At 47.0% G+C, this 18,935-nt stretch overlaps 1 protein-coding gene across 1 annotated transcript in view; it reads right to left on the bottom strand.

Moving 5' to 3' along the window:
* Window positions 1–18,935, bottom strand: part of GABBR2 (gamma-aminobutyric acid type B receptor subunit 2) — a 351,797-nt gene that overhangs the window by 126,909 nt on the left and 205,953 nt on the right. Inside the window, exon 7 of the mRNA XM_047831454.1 lies at window positions 13,222–13,458. Within this exon, the coding sequence (XP_047687410.1) occupies window positions 13,222–13,458 (237 nt within the window). The remainder of the gene's footprint in view (window positions 1–13,221; window positions 13,459–18,935) is intronic.

Raw genomic sequence — 18,935 nt, 5'->3', positions numbered from 1 at the left:
ATGTGAGTCCACCTGAGTGTGTTTGATTGGGTGCATATGAATGTGAGAATGTGAATTCCCAAAGATGGTAAGAGCTGCAAGAAGGCTGCTGGAGCAGTGCCATTGGGACCCACCAACCCCTGTACCTCCTGCAAAGTTAATCACAGGTGTTGGAGGCAGCTGGCGTCCAAATGTACCCTTCCGTAGCATCCTCGTGATAATTTAGCACCCATCGTGTCCAGCACCCTACACGCATAAACCTCTGTCATCCCCACAAGCCCCTACAGTAGGCCCTATTATTTCCTGTAGGGTAGTCTGAGGGGGCTCTGCTCAGCGCTCCTCTTTATGGTTGAAGCCCCGTCCTCCAGCTCCCAGGAATACTGGCGACTGAGGGTCCCAGCTGGGTCTCAGAGCCTATTTACAGGAAGCCCTACGTAAGGCACTGTCCCCATTTTACAGACAAACTGAGGTGCAAAGAGATTAAGTTCTTGCCCAGGTTTACCTGACTAGCAAGTGAAACCAAGATGTGAACTTAGGAAGTCTGTTTCCAGAGTCCGTGGTCCTAAGCATTTTACACTATTGCCTCTTAAGAAGGCAAAGGCGGGCATGTCCCCGACCCCCACCAACCCTGTCCCTCCCACACCCCCTTCCACAATTTACAGTGCCCTGACCAGATTCCAGGCCTAGCAGCTGAGTAATTTGCCAATTACTGTTTAAACAAGAGTTCTAGAAGGCTTCTATTCCATTGAGAAAGAAAAGGGGTGGGGAGGGTGTTGCAATTCCACGAGAAAATGGATCTTCCCAGCTGCCTCCGCCCCCTGACACAGGGCTAGCCTCACTCGGTGTCACATCCGAGTGTGTGTGAGTCTCCTCTGCTTCACGAGCACACACAAGGGGAGCCGGCATCCATCAGTGTTTAAAGCTGTGTGTCTTGTCAGCTGAAGTTTATGTCAGCTGCCCTCTCCTGACGGCAGAAGGCTTCCCTCCTCCTTAGCAAGTGCACAGGCTAACATACCTTGACACACACTGAGGGGGTATTCTGGCCTAATGCGGTGAGAAATGCACGTGGTACGTTACGGGGCTCTTCACGTATGGTTTTCGCACAGGATCTGGGTCTATCTTTACCGGAGTATTTTCTCAACAGTGGGGATCGCTAATATTCAACTGTATTGTTTACTTTAAAAATGTTGCTTGCTATATTCTCAACATTTTAAAATGTACATTCTTTTTTTTAAAGGTCTATTTATTTATTTTGAGAGAAAGGGAGAGAGTGTATGCCCATGAGTAAGGGAGGGGCAGAGAGAGAGAGAGACTGAGAGAGAGAGAGAGAGAGAGAGAGAGAGAGAGAGAATACCAAGCAGGCTCCTTGCTATCAGTGCCATGAGATTATGATCTGAGCAAAAACCAAGAGTCGGACGCCTAACTGGCTAGCCACCCAGGCGCCCCTAAGACGTACATTCTTTTTCTTTTAATGTTTACTTACTTTTGAGAGAGAATGAGAGAGGCAGAGAGAGAGGAAGGCACAGAATCTGAAGCGGGGTTCCAGGCTCTGAGCGGTCAGCACAGAACCCGACTTGGGCTCGAACCCCACTCAAACCGTGGGATCATGACCTGAGCCGAAGTCGGATGCTTAACTGACTGAGCCACCCAGGTGCCCCTAAAATTGTACATTTTCAAGTTTCTGTGTGAAACTTTTGCTCGGCTAATTGCTATTTGGTTAGCAGTAGCTTGCCAATACCATATAAATTTCTCTCTAAACTTAGTTACCAAACTACTTATACAGTTCTTTACAAACAATTTTCAACATAAATAATAAACAAATAAAATCAGCTTTATCATAATAAATAATAGCTTTAAAATGATGGCACCTAATGGGGAGTTAATGTTCGATAGCTACAGAGCTGCAGTCCGGGAAGATGAGGAGTTCTGGAGACGGAAGGCGGTGACAGTTTGCACAATGCTGTGAATATGGTTCATAGCACAGAACACTGCACTTACAAATGGTTAAAATGGTAAATTTACGTATATTTTATCACCATAAAAAAAGAAAGATGGGGCTAAAATGACAGAGAACCGCTGCTGCAGAAAAAGCTTTATAACGTGAGGGACCAAAGCAAATAGTTGTAAAAGAATTAAAAAAAAAAAAAAGATCACAGCTGAGGGTGAAGTGTGGTGCTTGAGCTGGGCCTGTCTGAATGAAGTTACGGGTGACTCTGATTTTCTTTTTGGTGCTTGTCTGTACCATTTACATTTTCTTTCTGATCACATATTATTTTTGTAATCTGAAAAGTACACGTGTATGTTATTTTTAAATATGTGAATGAGAAGAAGGAGCACGGGGTTGTAAATACCCCCACTCCTCCAGTCAGGAAAGAAGTGAGTTAAATGTAGGGAGCTGCTTCCAGGACTGGCTGGCCAAACCAAGAGGCGCAGAACTTTCTCCCTGGGGGCGTGGGGGGTGGGGAGGGGTAGAAGCTGGGTGGCAGGGGTGCTGCCCCCTAGAGATGAGGAGCCAGGGTCCTGGCTTCAGCCTTGCATTTTACTAGGGCCCCGCATTCCTCACCTGGAGGAGTGGGTCGTGAGAAATGCCGGTCTCCCTGCTTCCTTTCATCTCTGTCCTTCTCTGGCTTGGGACCCTTTTGCCCCCTAATGGAAGATAGCTTGTATGGGTGCAGAATAATGGTTAACCGTGAGTGTTGACCCGTGTCCTGTGTCCCACCCCGGGTAAATCATTTAACCTCTGAGTTTTCTCACCTGCCAAATGCTGGTAACAGCAGCCTCCATCCTGTGGGGCTGTATTAGTTTGCTAGGACTGCCGTAACAAAATATCACAGACAGGGCAGCTTAAACAATCAAAATTTAATGGCTCACGGTTCTGGAGGCTAAAAGGCCAAGATCAAGGTAGCAGCAGGGGTGGTTCCTTCTGGGGGCTGTGGGGGAGAGTCAGTTCCATAACCTCTCTCTCCCACCTGCTGGCGTTTTGCTGGTGATCACTGGTGTCCTCAGCCTGTAGAAGCATCACCCGCTGTCTGCCTCCATCTGCATGTGGTGGTCTCCCTGTGTGCATGTTGGTCCCCCATTTTCCCCTTTTCATGAGGATACTAGTTGCATGGGATCATGCCACTCCAGTAGGACCTGTCTTAACTAATTACATCTAAATGACCCTATTTCCAAATAAGGTCGCATTCTGAGGTGCTCTGGGTGAGGAGTTCAAATACGGAGTTTTCGAGAGACACAATTCAAATGAGATAATACATTTAAGAGCTTAGCATAGCACCCAGCATATAGGGAGCGTTCAAAACCACAGCCATTCCTATTATCATGACATTTATCATTATAGTAATTGTCCCTGTGATCACCTTGTCACTGGCTCCTTCTTTTATCTGTTTCTCAGAGACCTGGACAGCGTCTGTGCACAGGGCTTCCGTTGAAGCTCTCGTAAGACGGTACACTCCCCCACACTGCTTTTTCATAAGGAAATAGCTATTTTTTCCCTGACTTGAGGAAGTCAAACCTGCAAGCTTTGGAAGGCTAGGCATCAATTGAAACAAATTGCTAAACCACATTATTTTGATCTTTCAAATTTATCTGACAGCAGAAGGAGTAGGTTTCTTTCCTGTGCTGTACGTTATCTGCAGTCATTTGTAACTGTGTTTAAAGAAACAGGGGGAGGGCAGCCAAGCGGTGCTTAGGAACACAAGATTTGGAGACACCTGCATTTAGAATCAGAGGACCTAGGATGTGGTTCTGAGCTAGGCTCGCTGTGAACACCGTGGGAGCCCTGCAGAGCCTCTCTGCCGCGCTGAGCTACAATTTCCTCATGCATTCAATCAACAAACGCGTTTTAAGGACTAAGAGCCTGTACTATACAAGGCACCAGAAGTACAGAGAGAATTTTGGGCCCCAGTCCCAGGCAAGGGGCTCCCCGGCTCCCTGTCCACTGGGAAGGGGCAGATGGACACATGAATAACCCAGTGCAGGAGGGGAGCCCGTGACATCCTCCACTGTTAACCTGGGGAGAGTGGTTCCTGCTCCTCTCCTACGCACCTCACAAGGTTGTTAGGACGGCGAATTCCTTGGGAACAAACCTTCCATATTACTCCTCCTGCCCAGCCCAGCTCTGGCTTATAGGAGGTGCTGGGAATGCTGGCTGAATTAATGGAACACCTAAATGGTGAAGAACATGGGCTTCTGAGCCAGCCGTATTCGGCAGTTTTGAACAAACTCTTGTCACTTGCTACCTGTAGGACGCCGGGTACAGCATTTATCTTTGCTCAACCCGTTTTTAAAAAAATCTATGACATGGTCATTAATGATCTAAATCCCTCATTCATTAAACAATTATTTATCAGGCACCTACTATGTCCCAGGCACCCAGCTCTAAGTCTTAAAGGTAGCACGATCTGTGGGGGTTACCGTTGAGAGGCAGAATGAGGGGGTGGGAGCTGCGATTTTAAATAGGGTGTCGAGGAGGCGTCACTGACAAGGTGACACGTGGGCAGAGATGGGACATAGGTGAGAGAGCTGGATGCAGCTCACTGGGAGGAGGCTTTGGGACACTTGCAGTTACCCATCCCCCACCCGGTGGCTCTTCTGAGCATCACATTCAATAACGTGGGTACGGTACTTAGGATGCTGCCTGCAAAGCAGTAGGAGCTCATTAATTAATAGCTATTATTAGCATTATGTTAATAAATGTAATTGCACGGAGAAGCGAAGGAGATAGAGACTATGAATGTACTCTGTGCACAGGGCAGTCACACACTGGTTATTATTATTATTATTGTAGTTATTTAAAAAAAAATTTTTTTTTATTTAAAAAAAATTTTTTTTTTCAACGTTTATTTATTTTTGGGACAGAGAGAGACAGAGCATGAACGGGGGAGGGGCAGAGAGAGAGGGAGACACAGAATCGGAAACAGGCTCCAGGCTCTGAGCCATCAGCCCAGAGCCTGACGCGGGGCTCGAACTCACGGACCGTGAGATCGTGACCTGGCTGAAGTCGGACGCCTAACCGACTGCGCCACCCAGGCGCCCCTGTAGTTGTTTATTACTGAGCCTTGCTCCTGACCATCAGCGACCTGCCCTCCCGCCTCAGGCCCTAGGACTTGAGCTCCGGAGAGATGCCGATGGGAGAGACTGGGGAGGGGGGGGTAGAGGGTGGGTTTCTCTCCTGCCTCAGGAAGGATGCAGTAGGGGCCCCCAGCCCAGCCCAACAATACATGCCGGGGAGATTTCCCCGACGTGTGTGCAACAGTGATGCCAGCCATCACGGCAAGAATTTGGGGATCACTATTAGCAGATACAACAACTATAGATTCTGTTAATACTTCGCCTGTCAGTTCTGATTATTTATTGGGCCGAAAAAGCCTTTTTAGTTTGCAGAAGCCTGGAAGGCAGCAGAGTGGGAGAGTGTGACTCAATTTCTCAATCATGTGTGGATTCCACCCAGCAAAGTGAACTCAAGTTTAGCAGTGGTTAAGAGCATCTACAGGTGTAAAGTGTTAGGTGCAGAGTGTGGCACCCGTGGCATGAAAAGCTGTGCTCCCTGCAAATATGGGAGCTGCTAATTCCTCCCAGGAGGCAAGTACGGCTCTTCCACAGGCTGACTGCAACAGGCAGGGGCAGGAGCCAAAAAATAAGGGAGAAGAGTCCAGAACCCTCTACCGGGTGTGAGGGAGGCGACGGGGGAGGGTGGCTGCTAAACTTAATGCCGAGATGACAATTAGGTTACAGTAAAAATTCCATGTTGAAAATGCTTCAATTTCCCATAAGGATACATGGGTGTCTTCATCTGCTCCAGAAGCAGAGCCCGGGACAGGGAATCGTGTGCAAGTGGGTTTTTAAAGACATGTGCTCAGGAGGAACTTGTGAGGGAGACCGGAGGCAGAATAGGCCAAGCTGGGTGGTTTCAGGTGAGGGCCAGCCTCAGCCTAATCCTGCACGGAATTGTGGAGTCTGAATGGCACTAGTGTGGCTCCACCACACTGGCCAGTCGTGGCTGCAGGCCACTGGGCTAGGGTGTAAGTCCCAGGCACCTCCAGGCTGGGAGGCTCCAATCACCCGAGGTGTGAACCATCAGCAGGGACACCTGCACAGCTTGGGGCTGGGCAGGCCTGACCACAGCCCTAAAAGAGATCTCAGGAGATCTGGCTGGAACACCAACAGCATTTGCTGTAGAATGCTGAGTGGTAGTTCCTGGGGTCATGGGAGTTTGAGCCAGACTAAAGGGAGGAACAGAAAGGCAGAGGGGTCTGTGAGCAAAAGCTTTCTGCCTTTAAGGTGTCAAATCCCCCGAGTGAATGGCAGCAGGTAGAAAGCTTGAAAGTGTTCTTGCTGACAGAGTTTACTCTACTCTGCTTTGATATTAAACCACTACAACCTTAATACAAGTTAATTGGTTTGTTTATTATTGAGATAATTAAGTGAGATAGTATAGGTGAAAAGACTGGCACTTAGTAGGTACAGAATGATTGTTTTGCTGGACTTGATTCTGAATATTGCTTGAATAGAGCCACATAAACTTTGTTCTTTGAAAAGTCACCATTGTGATATCAATAGTAATAACAAGAGTAATAATGATGATGCAGTTTGGGGGAGCTAAACGCCATCATTACTTATATCAACTCTATGAAGTAGGTTCTATTTCCCTCCACAGATGAGGAAACTGAGGTATAAAGAGGTAACTAATTTCCCTGAGGTCACACAGTTCTAAGTCATGGACTGTGATCTTTTGTCTGACTTTACAAATTTGCATTTCCTGTTGTAGTTCATCACTGCCATGCCCCAGGCAATGATTCATTTTATCTGAGTTTAAGGGGTGGGCCTGTTAAGTTTATGTATAGTGTAATTCTCCCAGAACTCCCAGACTCTGGGATGGGGTGGAGACAGGTGGGGGGCAGAGGAAGTTCTGGGAGGGTTGGCTGTTGCTCCTGGAAACAACCAAGAAAGGCTCATGAAAGGGAGGCCTTAAATAGGAAAGCCTGAGTGGCCTTGGGAGCTAGCATGCTGAGGTCACTGGGACAAGCCCCATTTTTTAGGACGCGCAGCAGACACATCACAGTTGGACTGCTGCAGAGTCTGACAAGCTCCTACTGATAGCCTCGAGTACAAAATCGAGAAACAGGCAGAATCATGATAGTCCAGGGGATGGAGTCATGACTGGTGGAATGACCAGTCCCAGAAGAGGGCAAATTCTGGATTGGTAGAGTTTTCTCTACTTCTGGATGGGCTTCCTAGTGCTCTGTTTCTTAACTCATTCAAATTCAACAACCTTAAATGATGAAACCACATTTAAATCACAAATGGGTGGCTGGTGCAAAGCCTCTAGGTTAACTTGTCTTAGAGAGTAAAACCAGGAGTCCAAAAGATCAGACGGCAGGAGAGATGGGCCAATTCTAGCATGATGATGTTTAATTTGTGTGTGTGTGTGTGTGTGTGTGTGTGTGTGTGTGTGTGTGTGTGGTATGAAGTTTCCTATCCCGGTGAAAAATCGACTGCACAACTTCAGCACCACAGTAGGGCGAGGCAGCAGTGTGTGTGACAGAAAGAGCCCACACTCCCCCAGGACGAGGATCTCACTGATTTCCCCTAACTACCTGTTCCAAGTACCTGCAGTCGCTGAATTCCAACCAATGCGAGTGTACTCTATAATGCCCTCTTCTCAGGTAGAATGTTGGCAGGGGGAGCACAGGGGCAGTATTTGAATCTTAGTGGAGATAATTTTATTTCACAAGTCTTGCATAAAGACTTGAAGTTTAAGGGACACACCAGCAAAGGCTGGATTCCTGTTCACCAGCAACAAAAGCAAATCTATCAATAAACTCTGCAAATCGCCATCTGCTGCTCTTCAGCACCTCCTTGGTGAGATCAATTAGAGATAATAGCCATTAGAGGTGACATGCCCGAACCTGAGGCTGCCCATCTCTTCCCAACAGATGTTATGCCCAGACCTGCAGCTGGTTGAGAGAGGCTGAGCAGAGGATGAAGAATGGGGCCATTATTGGAGGAACTTTGGATCGTTTCTACATTACGGCCTTCCACGGGGAGTGAGGAGGCAATCACAGGAAATTGTTTAGAAAGAATGGGCCCTCTTCTCAAAATCAAAGACATTCCCCCCAGGAGCTTCTTTCAATTTCTCTAAGTCCAAATGCTCTTGGAAGCCTCATAGTCCCCATGCAAACCTGGGGTGTATACCCTCAGTAACTTTCCAGGAAAAGTTGTACATGTACTGTATTTTCATAATAGGGTATAATGAGGTTACATTAATTTAGCCTCCATCCTAGGCACTACAAAGTAAATACAGTGTCATTTTAAGAGACAAATCAGAAAAACATTTACTACAGGGGGTCTACTGCTCATTAGAGCCATCATATCTTACTGTGATGTGCCCAAAGGATTTGTCCATTTGAGATCTGGTATGTCATCCTTGTTTTAAAAGACTGGAAACTGTAAAGAATTAAAAAGTGATCACCCAAAGCAAATTAAGGCTTTGGTTATTACCTGAATACTTAGCACATGTTACCAAGCATGGTTTTTTCTTTTTTAAAGTTTATTTCTTTATTTTGAGAGAGAGAAAGTGCAAGTGGGCAAGGGAAGAGAGAGAGAGGGGGAGAGAGAGAGAATTCCAAACAGGCTCCACTCCACATTGCCAACGCAGAGCCCGATTCAGGGTTGAACCCACAAACCATGAGATCATGACCTAAGCTGAAGTCGGATGCTTAACTGACTGAGCCACCCAGGCCCTCCCCCAAGCATGTTTTGAAGGGTTATGGATATGAGCTGGTTAATGAATTTAGTGCATCTTTGGTAGAAAAACCTAATTAGAGGAGTTGTTAAGTCACAACATATCACCATCAGAGCTGGGCATAGAGGAGCCTGGCATTGTATCCTCACTACCCAACACATGGCACAGGGTGAGAGCGCATGGCATGGGTGCCTTGCAATTATCCACACGTGGAATTTCACTTACTGAACTGCAGGAAGACCGAGGACAGCTTCCTGGTCTTTACTGCCGTAAGCAGAATGGAATCCTCCCTCCAAGGGCCTTGGGCAGACCTTGGATAGTGACCAGCAATTTATTCATCTACTTGTCTATATCCCCCACTGGGCAGGGAGTTTTTGAGGGACAGACCACACATTATTCCTTTCTATGCTTCCAGCTCCCAGCCCAGGGGCTACTAAAGGAATGAGTAAATGTAGGAACAAATACATCTCTGACAGATTTAAAATACCCTAAGCAATTCTCAGCATTACTATTTGACAATCACTGGGACTTCTTGTTAATAATGTGAACTCCTTGGCCCTACCACAAAGCCATTGGATCAGAAGTTGTGGGTGGGGCTGGGAAATCTGAATTTTTAACGAAGCTGCATGGGGGATTGTCATACATACAGAAGTTTAGGAATGTTGCCCTAGACCAAACCTGCTGAGCTGGGATTCTCAGAGTGCTCTGGGCTTTTGATACCTTGAACGGCCAATTCTAGCCCGAGTTTCTGTTCAGGCAGAAGAGGGGTTTCCATGTGGGGAAGCATTCTGAGATCTGCAGGCCATAGAAAGGTAAGAGGCAATAACAGGGCCAAAAATCGGATCAGTGCCCTCGGAATCAGAGGCAGGCAGGACCTCCACCAGGCTATCGGTGTGCAGGTGGGGACACGGAATCCCATTTTCCAGGGTTCCCCAAGAAGGGTGGTGGGGAGGAGAGCTCCTGAGAAGACGAAACAAAGCTGGACCCCAAGCTAAAGCCAGAGTCCTGATCTAGGATTCATGGAAGAAGTCTGTGCTTTAACACACCAACGAGGAACCACAGGCCTGGCTCCCAGACGAGAGTGTGCACACTGCATCAATTGAAATTGAGTCACAGATATAATTAATTTAATGTGTTTAAACGATTTTCCGTACAGTAAACATGCTGAATGAGGGTGACCCAGAATAAAGTGCTTGCCTGAGAGTGGAAAAATGGACACCATGTGTGCTCTATAATGAAAACTCTTGAGCAAATAGAAAATGCTTCAATTTATTTCCACCTCCCATTCCTTTCCTTTCTAACTCTTTGTTTATGGCTGAACTTGGCCTTCTGTGGTCTCCTCGGACCGCAGAGACACTTTTTCTTTTGTCAGAAGGTGTCCTTTCTTCTCTGATCAGAAGACAATTTTAATGAAACCTGTCTACAGCCCAGTGAGAAGCACATACTAATATGTGACAAAAGGGATTGGGAGGAAGGGGGAAAAAAAGGGCAGAACCGTTTCACGACTCAATCCCTTTCTCCAGTAAAGGGGGACGTGCATGATGAGAAGGGAGGTGCCACCAGGTGTGGCTGGGACAACGCCATCTGAGCAACCATCCTGGCTCTGCCAAGCTATCCCTCCATGTGACTTTGAAAGCTCCCTCTCTGGAATTCAAATACTCATCTACAACATGAGGGGGTTGAATTCGAGGATTTTAAAGAGCGCTGTCAGTCCAAGGGGCACCTGAGCGGCTCAGTCGGTTGAGCACCCAACTCTCGATTTCAGCTCAGGTCATGATCTCACGGTTTGTGAGACTGAGCCCCGCATCAGGCTCCACGCTATGTGTGGAGCCTGCTTGGGATTCTCTCTTTCTCTCTTTGCCCCTGCCCTCTCTAAAATTAAGAGAAAAAAAAAGATAAAATAAGAATGCTTTCAGTCCTGATATCCACTGAGTTATCAATCACAAACCGGAGCAGGCATAAATATGTGTCGAGGAATTTCTCATTAAAAAGAACCTCATTTTCAAACCGTTTCAAGTGTTCAGATAGTCTTACCGAATTGCTCATTAAGCAGGGATTATGTATTATTTGGCTCCGATGAAAGGGAGCACTTGGAAATAGTTATAAATGATCTCCCACTGAGATACATCACGCATCTGGTCAAAACGCCAAGTTCCAGGATGAGGAGGGACGCAGAATGCTTCCTAGATCCTGTAGCTCTCTATCCAGCCGTTTCGGCTAGAGAGACTATGGATTCCCTCTATTACATAAGAAACAAATGATGGCAGGATGATCTGAAGCAGTGGGCCCACATTTTGTGACAGCTCCGCCACCGTGGTGGGAACAGGTGAGTCCCACCCTCTCTAAGGCTCAGTCTGCGTTTCCACCAGCAGAGGGAGGACCTCTGGGGTGGGGCCATTCTGTGGGGGTGGGGATGGCTCAGGGGCTTCGAGAAGGGAGGCTGAACAGGCAGGGCCCTGGGCTCCTTTTCCTTTCAACTGAGGTGCTTCTCTCCAATCTGTATTACATACCAGCACCACGTAAGACTGATTGTACAAGAGGTTCTGAGGATAAAAACATTTTTTTTTGAAACCAAATCTTTGAAAGCTGTTCAAGCTTAACGTCTGAATCCAGGATGCACTATAAACACAGGCGCTGCCCACAGTTATTCAGAGCCCTTACTCTGAACTGTGGGAGCAGAGGCCAAGAGCTGTCAGGTCAAGGGTGGCTCTACTCCGGAATCCTCCTTTTCAGCAAGTCTCAGCAGCTGCCCACCGCCCAGAGCAGCGGCGCTCAAACTCCAGCGCCGTTAGCGTCACTGCGGGGTCTGTTAAACCGCAGTGGCCGGGCCCCTACCCGAGGCTCTGGTTCAGCGGGTCCGGGGTTGGGCTCGAGAAGGTGCATTTCCAACCAGCTCCCAGGGGACACCAGTGCTGCTGGTCAAGATGCACTTTGAGAATCACTGGCATATAAGATAAAGGCCAGTGTCCTTAGCTTGTTCCTTCAGAAGTGCCCCAACTTACCTTCCCAGCCTCGTCCTCCTCCTTTCCAATTATCCCAACAAAGTGATTGTCCCTGCACACACTCACACATATCTCCCTCGCTCATACGCTCCATCTGGCCAGACTGTCAGCCCCCTCTCTCTGCATGTCTAAGGCGTGGCACCGAAGCTACCTCCTCCAAAATGTTCCCTGAAGTTTTCATCAACGGTCACAGAAACCCCTGTGGGTTCATATAGTTTGTCCCGTGATGCTGAGCCCTTTTGATTCATATTATCATCTGTGTCCAGCTCTCACCCCTGCATTTGGACCGCGGGCTCCAGGACAGAGAGCCCATCTTATTTACCTCAGCATTCACACCATCGTCTACACCCTCAGCACCTGCACAGGCCCTGCCTACCAGACCAACAGGCAGCAAGCCCATGAACACACACAAAGGAATATGAACATTTAAGAAATATACCAATCAGCTCATCTTGTCCACTCTTCTTAATATCCCAAGATAGAGACGGATTCTCTAAATGGCTCTTTAAATTAGAACACAAGATAGGATTTTAGCCATTTCAATCTATTCTTTAGGCAAATTTTCCTTCTTTTCTGAGAGCAGAGTCAGTGACAAATACATCATCATGAGGCATTAACTAAGTGCCACTTATGGCCATTACCAGAAGGTAGCGTAATGCAGCAGTTAAGAGCTAGACCTAGGTTCAAATCCCAGCTCTACCTCTGATTAGCTGTAGAGCTTAAGTGCTCTGAGCTCCAGCCTCCTCACCTTTAATTGGGATAACAACAGCATCTACCTCCTCTGGATGGAATATAGATGCAACGGGCTCATTATTAACACTAACAATTCTAGCATTTACTGAGAGCCTACCATGTGCCTAGCATTAGGCATACATTTATTATTGCATCTAACCTACACGAAGTGCTTAGCAAAGTAGTACATAATAAGCATTAAAGAAATGTTAGCAATTATTATCATTGCTTATTTTCACAACTTCTATGCAAGACATAAATTATTATCCCCATCTTCCAGATGAGAAACTTGAGGCTCAGAGCAAGTAGCCTGCTTAACAAATACTAGCAGATTTTACTTTGTAACGGTTCATCTTTTTACCTACCTCGTGAGGTAAGTATTATTTCTATTTTGGAAATGAAAGCTCTATGGTTTGGAGCAGGTAACTTGAAAGACCAAGGATTTGAACCTGACTTTGGGTCTGGAGCTCTTGTGGTCCCCAGCCCCCACCTGGTGAATTGCAACTGCTCTGCTTGCAGTCAACTCACTATGCCCTTTGTAATCCACCAATTACAGAGAAGCATTTTCCCAGCGTGTCAGAGAGCGTCACCAAACCTGTCCCTCATTTTAGCAGCCCTGCAATCCTACGACCCACAAGAAGTTGTTTATGTGATCAGAGAAAATGGACCTCCTATCCAAGGGCATGCGACGCAGCAGCCCCGCTCGCCTCGTACATCTCCAAGGGGCACCAAGGAAAGCAGAGTCTGGAGTGTGGGACTGACCGTGACCCCGAAGAAGTTGGTCTCATTCATGGCGTTGAGGATGATCCTGCCCAGTGTGTGGTCTGTGTAGTTGAAATCCTGGATCCGCTGGTGCCGGCTGCTGGCATGCAGCGTCTCCATGGCCCTCTGCAGCGTCTTGGCGATGACCCAGATGCCGTCGTAGGCGTACCCGTGGAACTTGCTGGGCCCCACGCCTGACCGCTTGTTGTTGTACTCTCTCTCATACTGCTGTGGAGTCTGTAAAAAACAGGGGGGCAGGGGGGATGCCAGGTTACAGCCGGCAGGGACATTAGACACGTGGTGTCGAGAACCGACCCTCTCCAATGCTCACTGTGAGCCAGGCGTGGTGCCAGGCTCTTGATGTGCATTATCTCATGAAATCCCCACAATGACCTCATACAGCATATGAGTTATGGGAAGTGGACTTGTCCGGGACCACACGGCTAGTGAGTGGCAAGGCTGAGACTTGAACCCTGGCTGTCTGGCAAGGCTAGGGTGAAGGAATAGCACACCCACACCAGACCTCCCTGTGATGTTTGGAGGGCTGAGCATTAGTACCGGTGCAGGACCACATTCCATATGTCTAAATATTTAAGTTACAGACAAGCAAATAAACTGTCCAATAAAATAGTTTCTAATACCTTCCTAATGATATGGAAGGCCAAGTTTGAATTCAGAATTCTGGGGCTCCTCAGACCTTCAGGCTGGATACAGAGGCAGGCAGAGGGGGAGCTGGCTTTGCTCTGGGGCCCATCCCTATATCCAAGCCCAGCTTGGTCCATACCTTCTCCCCTTCAGGCATCAGAGCCTCCTGACCACCCTGGAGATGCAACCCAACCTCAAGAGGGCTGACCTGGGCCAGAGGCTTCCTGGCCCTGGAAGGGGCTCCAGCTGTTTGGGCAGGGAATTCAGAGCAGAGGAGGTGGTGTCAGAGGAAGGGGGTGTAGGTCTGCGGCGGGGAAGGCGTGTCCCAGTGGCCTTGTGGATTCTGAGCCCCATGGTACCCAAGTGAGTCCCCACCCTGAGCTGGTCCCAGGTGTTCTGATGTAAGGGCTGCTCTGACCCTATATTATGCTGCTCTTTCCTCTTCTGCAATACAGCAAGGCCTGTGAATAATTCAGCATTTTTTAAAAATTAAAAAAATTTTTTAAACTGAACTGAATTTCATAAAAGAATTTCATTGATGATATTAACATTCCGATTGTGGCCGCAAAGTAATGAGAACCTTTTTACTTCAGTTCCTGAGGCTCACACATCCAAACGGATGCCACCCCAGAGGAACACGTCACCCTCAGCCTTTCCATGGGCTTCTCAAGTCACTTCTGAACTCCTCTGCCAGAAAGGTCAGCGGAGCCAATGGCTTAGCCTTTGGAGAAACCCTCTTTGGGGACAAACCACACACAGAAACCACTGACTCGTTGTCAGTTTATACTGGGTAGGGCTCTTGGAGATGGTCACACATGCTTCCTCCACCTGTGGCCTGAGGCACAGAGAGGTCCAGAGGCTTGCCCAAGGTCACACAGCTTGTGTGTGTGTGTGTGTGTGTGTGTGTGTGTGTGTGTGTGTGTGTGAGGGGGTGGGTGTGTAGCTGGAATGATCCCATTCCATTTCTACTACTTCTTTCATTTTTAACTTTTGAGGACATTATTGCTTTTTGAAAACTACCGCAGTTGTTTGGGGCCAGGTCTAGTGCCGAATGAGGGTGGTGACTGAGGGCTACATCTCATGGCTGGAGCCCGAGTGAGTCTCTTGCCCTTGGCTCAACGCGTTAGCAGAACAGGGTTGCACGCATTTGCCTGGGGACAGCCAAGTGTCTCCGATCAGGGACCCCGTGGGCGAGGAATTCTGCCTGACCAAACGGGAATGCTGGTGTCCCGGCAATGACTCCCCCTCCTTCTTTTTCGCTTCCATTGGACGATGTAGGTCTTATCCCTGTTTACAGTTCTCCTTGGAAATGCATCATGTCCAGCCATCACATTTGTTCACCACTCAAAACACAGGGCAGAAACTCCTCAAATCCGAGGGTTCTTCAAGAAGGCAGCACCGTCGCTGTCCAGCTTAGGACCCTGAGCCCCTCCTCACTGCCCCTCACACCCTTCACCCTCACGCACTCCATGGGGCTGGCTTCGGCATTTCACTCCTGCTGGGGGAGCATGCGGGGCTGTTACGAGGTGCACACTCTCCTAGACCTCCTGGGTCCTCGGATCACATCAAGTCTGTTCGCACCTCAGGCTTTTGCAGTAGCTGTTTCCTCTGCTAGAAAGTCTCCCTAGCTCTTTGCATGATACTCTCTGCATTCAAATGTCAACACTCCTCACTTCTCAGGGATGGCTTCCCTGACCCACCCTTCTTAAAGCTTCCTCACTCCAGGCATTCTCTAGCCACTGGTTTTTCTTCTTTACTGCACTTTTCACGTCCTGCAACGTTCCTACTTCTGTGTTTATTTGCATGTTATCTGTTGTTCCAGCTCTCCCTCCTCCTCCTCCTCCTCCCGCCCCCACAACTAGAATTAAGCTCCATGGGGTCAGGATGTTATCTGTCTTGATCACTGAGGTATCCCCAGAACCCAAAGCAATACCTACAGAGATCTTTTCCAAGCCTCAATTTTTCCATCTGAGAAATGAAGAGGTTGAATCAGATGATCTAGAAGTTTCCTCTTGGCAACATAGGTAAAAGCCTGGCACAGTGGTAATGACAGAGGATTTGGAAGTAGGCAGGCCTACCCTCCAGCCCTGGCTCTGTGGTTTGCTAACTGTGACCTGTGGTGTGGTCCTATCTCCTCCAGGTCTCTGTGTCCTCTCTTGCTGGTTGGCCATGAGGGTTCAGCGACATGAAGCACACAAAGCCAGCCCAGTGTCCAGGACATGGAAGGTGCCCCACAAATGCCACCCACTGTTACTAATAGTAAAGGAGTCTTGCCCAACCTGGCCTCCCAGTGTGCCTGGCGCAGCTGCTGACCCAGGATGCCCTAAAGAGCCAAGGACCTGCCCACATCTGTGCTGACAGGGGTCAACAGTTCTCCAGAATGTGCACGTGCTGCCTTACTTCCTTTTTAAAAATTTAAATACAAGTTAGTTAACACAGAGTGTAATAACGATTTCAGGAGTAGCATTTAATGATCCATCACTTACATATAACACCCAGTGCTCATTCCAACAAGTGCTCCCATTTAATACCCATCACCCATCTAGCCCATTCCCCTCCCCCACCTCCCTCCATCATCCATCCCTCAGTTTATTCTCTGTATTTCAGCATCGCTTATGGTTTGTCTCCCTCTGTTTTCATCTTATTTTTGCTTCCTTTCCCTTATGTTCATCTGTTTTGTTTCTTAAATTCCACATATGCGTGAAATCACATTATTTGTCTTTCTCTGACTGACTTATTTCACTTAGCAGAATACACTCTAGTTCCATTCACTTTGTTGCAAATGGCAAGATTTCATTCTTTTTGATCGCTGAGTAGTATTCCATTGTATGTATATACCACATCTTCTTTATCCATTCGTCAGTCGATGGACGTCTGGGCTCCTTTCCATAATTTGCCTTTTGTCGATAGTGCTGCTATAAACATTGGGGAGCATGTGCCCCTTCGAATCAGCATTTTTGTATCCTTTGGATAAATACCTAGTAGTGCAATTGCTGGGTTATAGGGTAGTTCTGTTTTTAACTTTTTGAGCAACTTTCATACTATTTTCCAGAGTGGCTGCACCAGTCTGCATTCCCACCAGCAGGGCAAAAGGGTTCCCCTTTCTCTGCATCCTTGCCAACATCTATTGTTTCCTGAGTTGTTAATTCTAGCCATTCTGACACTACCTTACTTCCTTAACCAATTTCCAATTATTGGGCATTTACGCTATTTTGAATTTGTCCCAATTACAGGACTGCAGAAAGCATCCTTGTATCTAAATTTTCTGAACACATACTGGTAGTTATTGTTTCAGAATAAATCCCCAGAGGCATAATTGCTGAGGCAAAGTATATAACATACCTAAACATGATTCACCCATATTTGGGCCAAATTATTCTCTCCAAATACGAGAAATTAAAATCCCACTGTGTATGAAAGTACCCACTTCTCTGCATCCTTGACAACAATAGGTATTTCGATTTTAAAAATCATCATCAGTTTGTTAGGTTCAGAAAAAAAAGTATGTCTCCTTTTAATTTTAATTTGGGTTTCTCTGATTAATAATTAGAGCGAGCTCCTTTCAAATACTGATAGGCAATTTTTTATTTCTTAGGTGCACTTCTTTATGCCATATTGTTATGGTGACAGTCACAGCTTTTAATGTTTTGTTTTAATGCATCCTTGCTATTTTTCCACTTTTTACTATTTAGCTATATTTTCTTTGATTTTTCAATATGATTTGGGTCTGTTTCTGGTTCTTGACTTAGCTATCGGCTATGTTAAAAGTATTACAAATTACTTGAATTTGTACTTCTCTAAATGCTTTAAGCATCAAAGGAATGAGGCCCCTTGACTTCTGTCTTGGACTTTGCTCCTATGAGCTTTCTCCAATGCACACAAAAGCATCGAGGGCTGGTGGTGTCTGTATTTGAGTCCCCTTCATTCAATCTAATGATTATATTCAGATGATATTTCCAGACCTCTTCCCTACCCAGAACATGCCACTGGGTCATTCTTCCAGGTTTCTATGACCCTTTTAAAGTCAGGGGTCCAGATCTGAGGCAAACATTCTCAGTGTGGTCTCACCAGGGAATAAATGAGTATAGTTTTTTAACCTCTTTGACATACTTTATCGGGGTTATTTCTTTGTGGGGACCGGAGGAGGACCAAAATCACATCATTTATTTAAACTTTGGGGCCCCTATGTATACTTATTACATGCACACTTGTAAATCCACATCTTTTCTCTTGCATAGCACTGTTCTTCATCCAGGGGGTGAGGGGTAGGACGTAGGGGGAGAACATTGGAAATATGGCTGTTGACCTCATTTCTGTGGGAAGAGTCCTTGGAATGGAACAGGTGTAGCCAAGCCCGGAAAGGTGACCTCATTCTTACTGTCTTTGCAAGCACAGAGTTGAAGCCGTTGCCACCACATTATGTCCCAGGCCATTCATCACTTTCCAGGTGAAGCCAGCACCAAACTCCCTTGGGCAAAACAATGACAGCAGGAAGAAACACTCTCACAATTGTCTGAGAAAAAACTAGTAGTTGTTCTTCAAGCAGGCCTCCGATTATTCAGGGCAGAATTTCTCCCATTGTAGAGCTGACACTGAAGGCTGATTAATTACTCATTCTCTGAGGTCAGGTTTATCATGAGATGCTAAAAGTTTCTGAGAAAATAACTTTATATAGATAGTCCCAATTACTGACAGGTTGTGCTCCAGCATATTTTTGAAAGGCAGTTGTTGGAACTTGGAACATATTTCCCCACAGAAACCATGTTATAAATAGTGGTTACGCTCCCAGGCTAGCCCACACAAGCTTGCTAACCCACAATGTGACTAAACCTTATGGGCCTGTCATTCCAACAGAACCAAGCAGAGTCCTGCTTTCTGGGAGAGGGGAGCCTCATGGACAGAAGACAGGAGAAGGTGAAGAAGCCATCCCTTTCCACATCTCGAGCCACCACCCCCAGAGTGACAAAGCTGGCAGAGTTTCTCTCTAGCATCTGGGATTTGGGGATCACAAAGTCTCATTTGGAAGGTCCACTGGGGGGTATTTAGTCTCCTTGCTCCTGTATTCCAGT

This window comes from Prionailurus viverrinus, chromosome D4, assembly GCF_022837055.1.
Source record: "Prionailurus viverrinus isolate Anna chromosome D4, UM_Priviv_1.0, whole genome shotgun sequence".
In the NCBI taxonomy this organism is placed as follows: Eukaryota; Metazoa; Chordata; class Mammalia; order Carnivora; family Felidae; genus Prionailurus; species Prionailurus viverrinus.
Note: the sequence above shows the minus strand (reverse complement) of the source record. Positions and strands in the feature narration are given on the sequence as shown.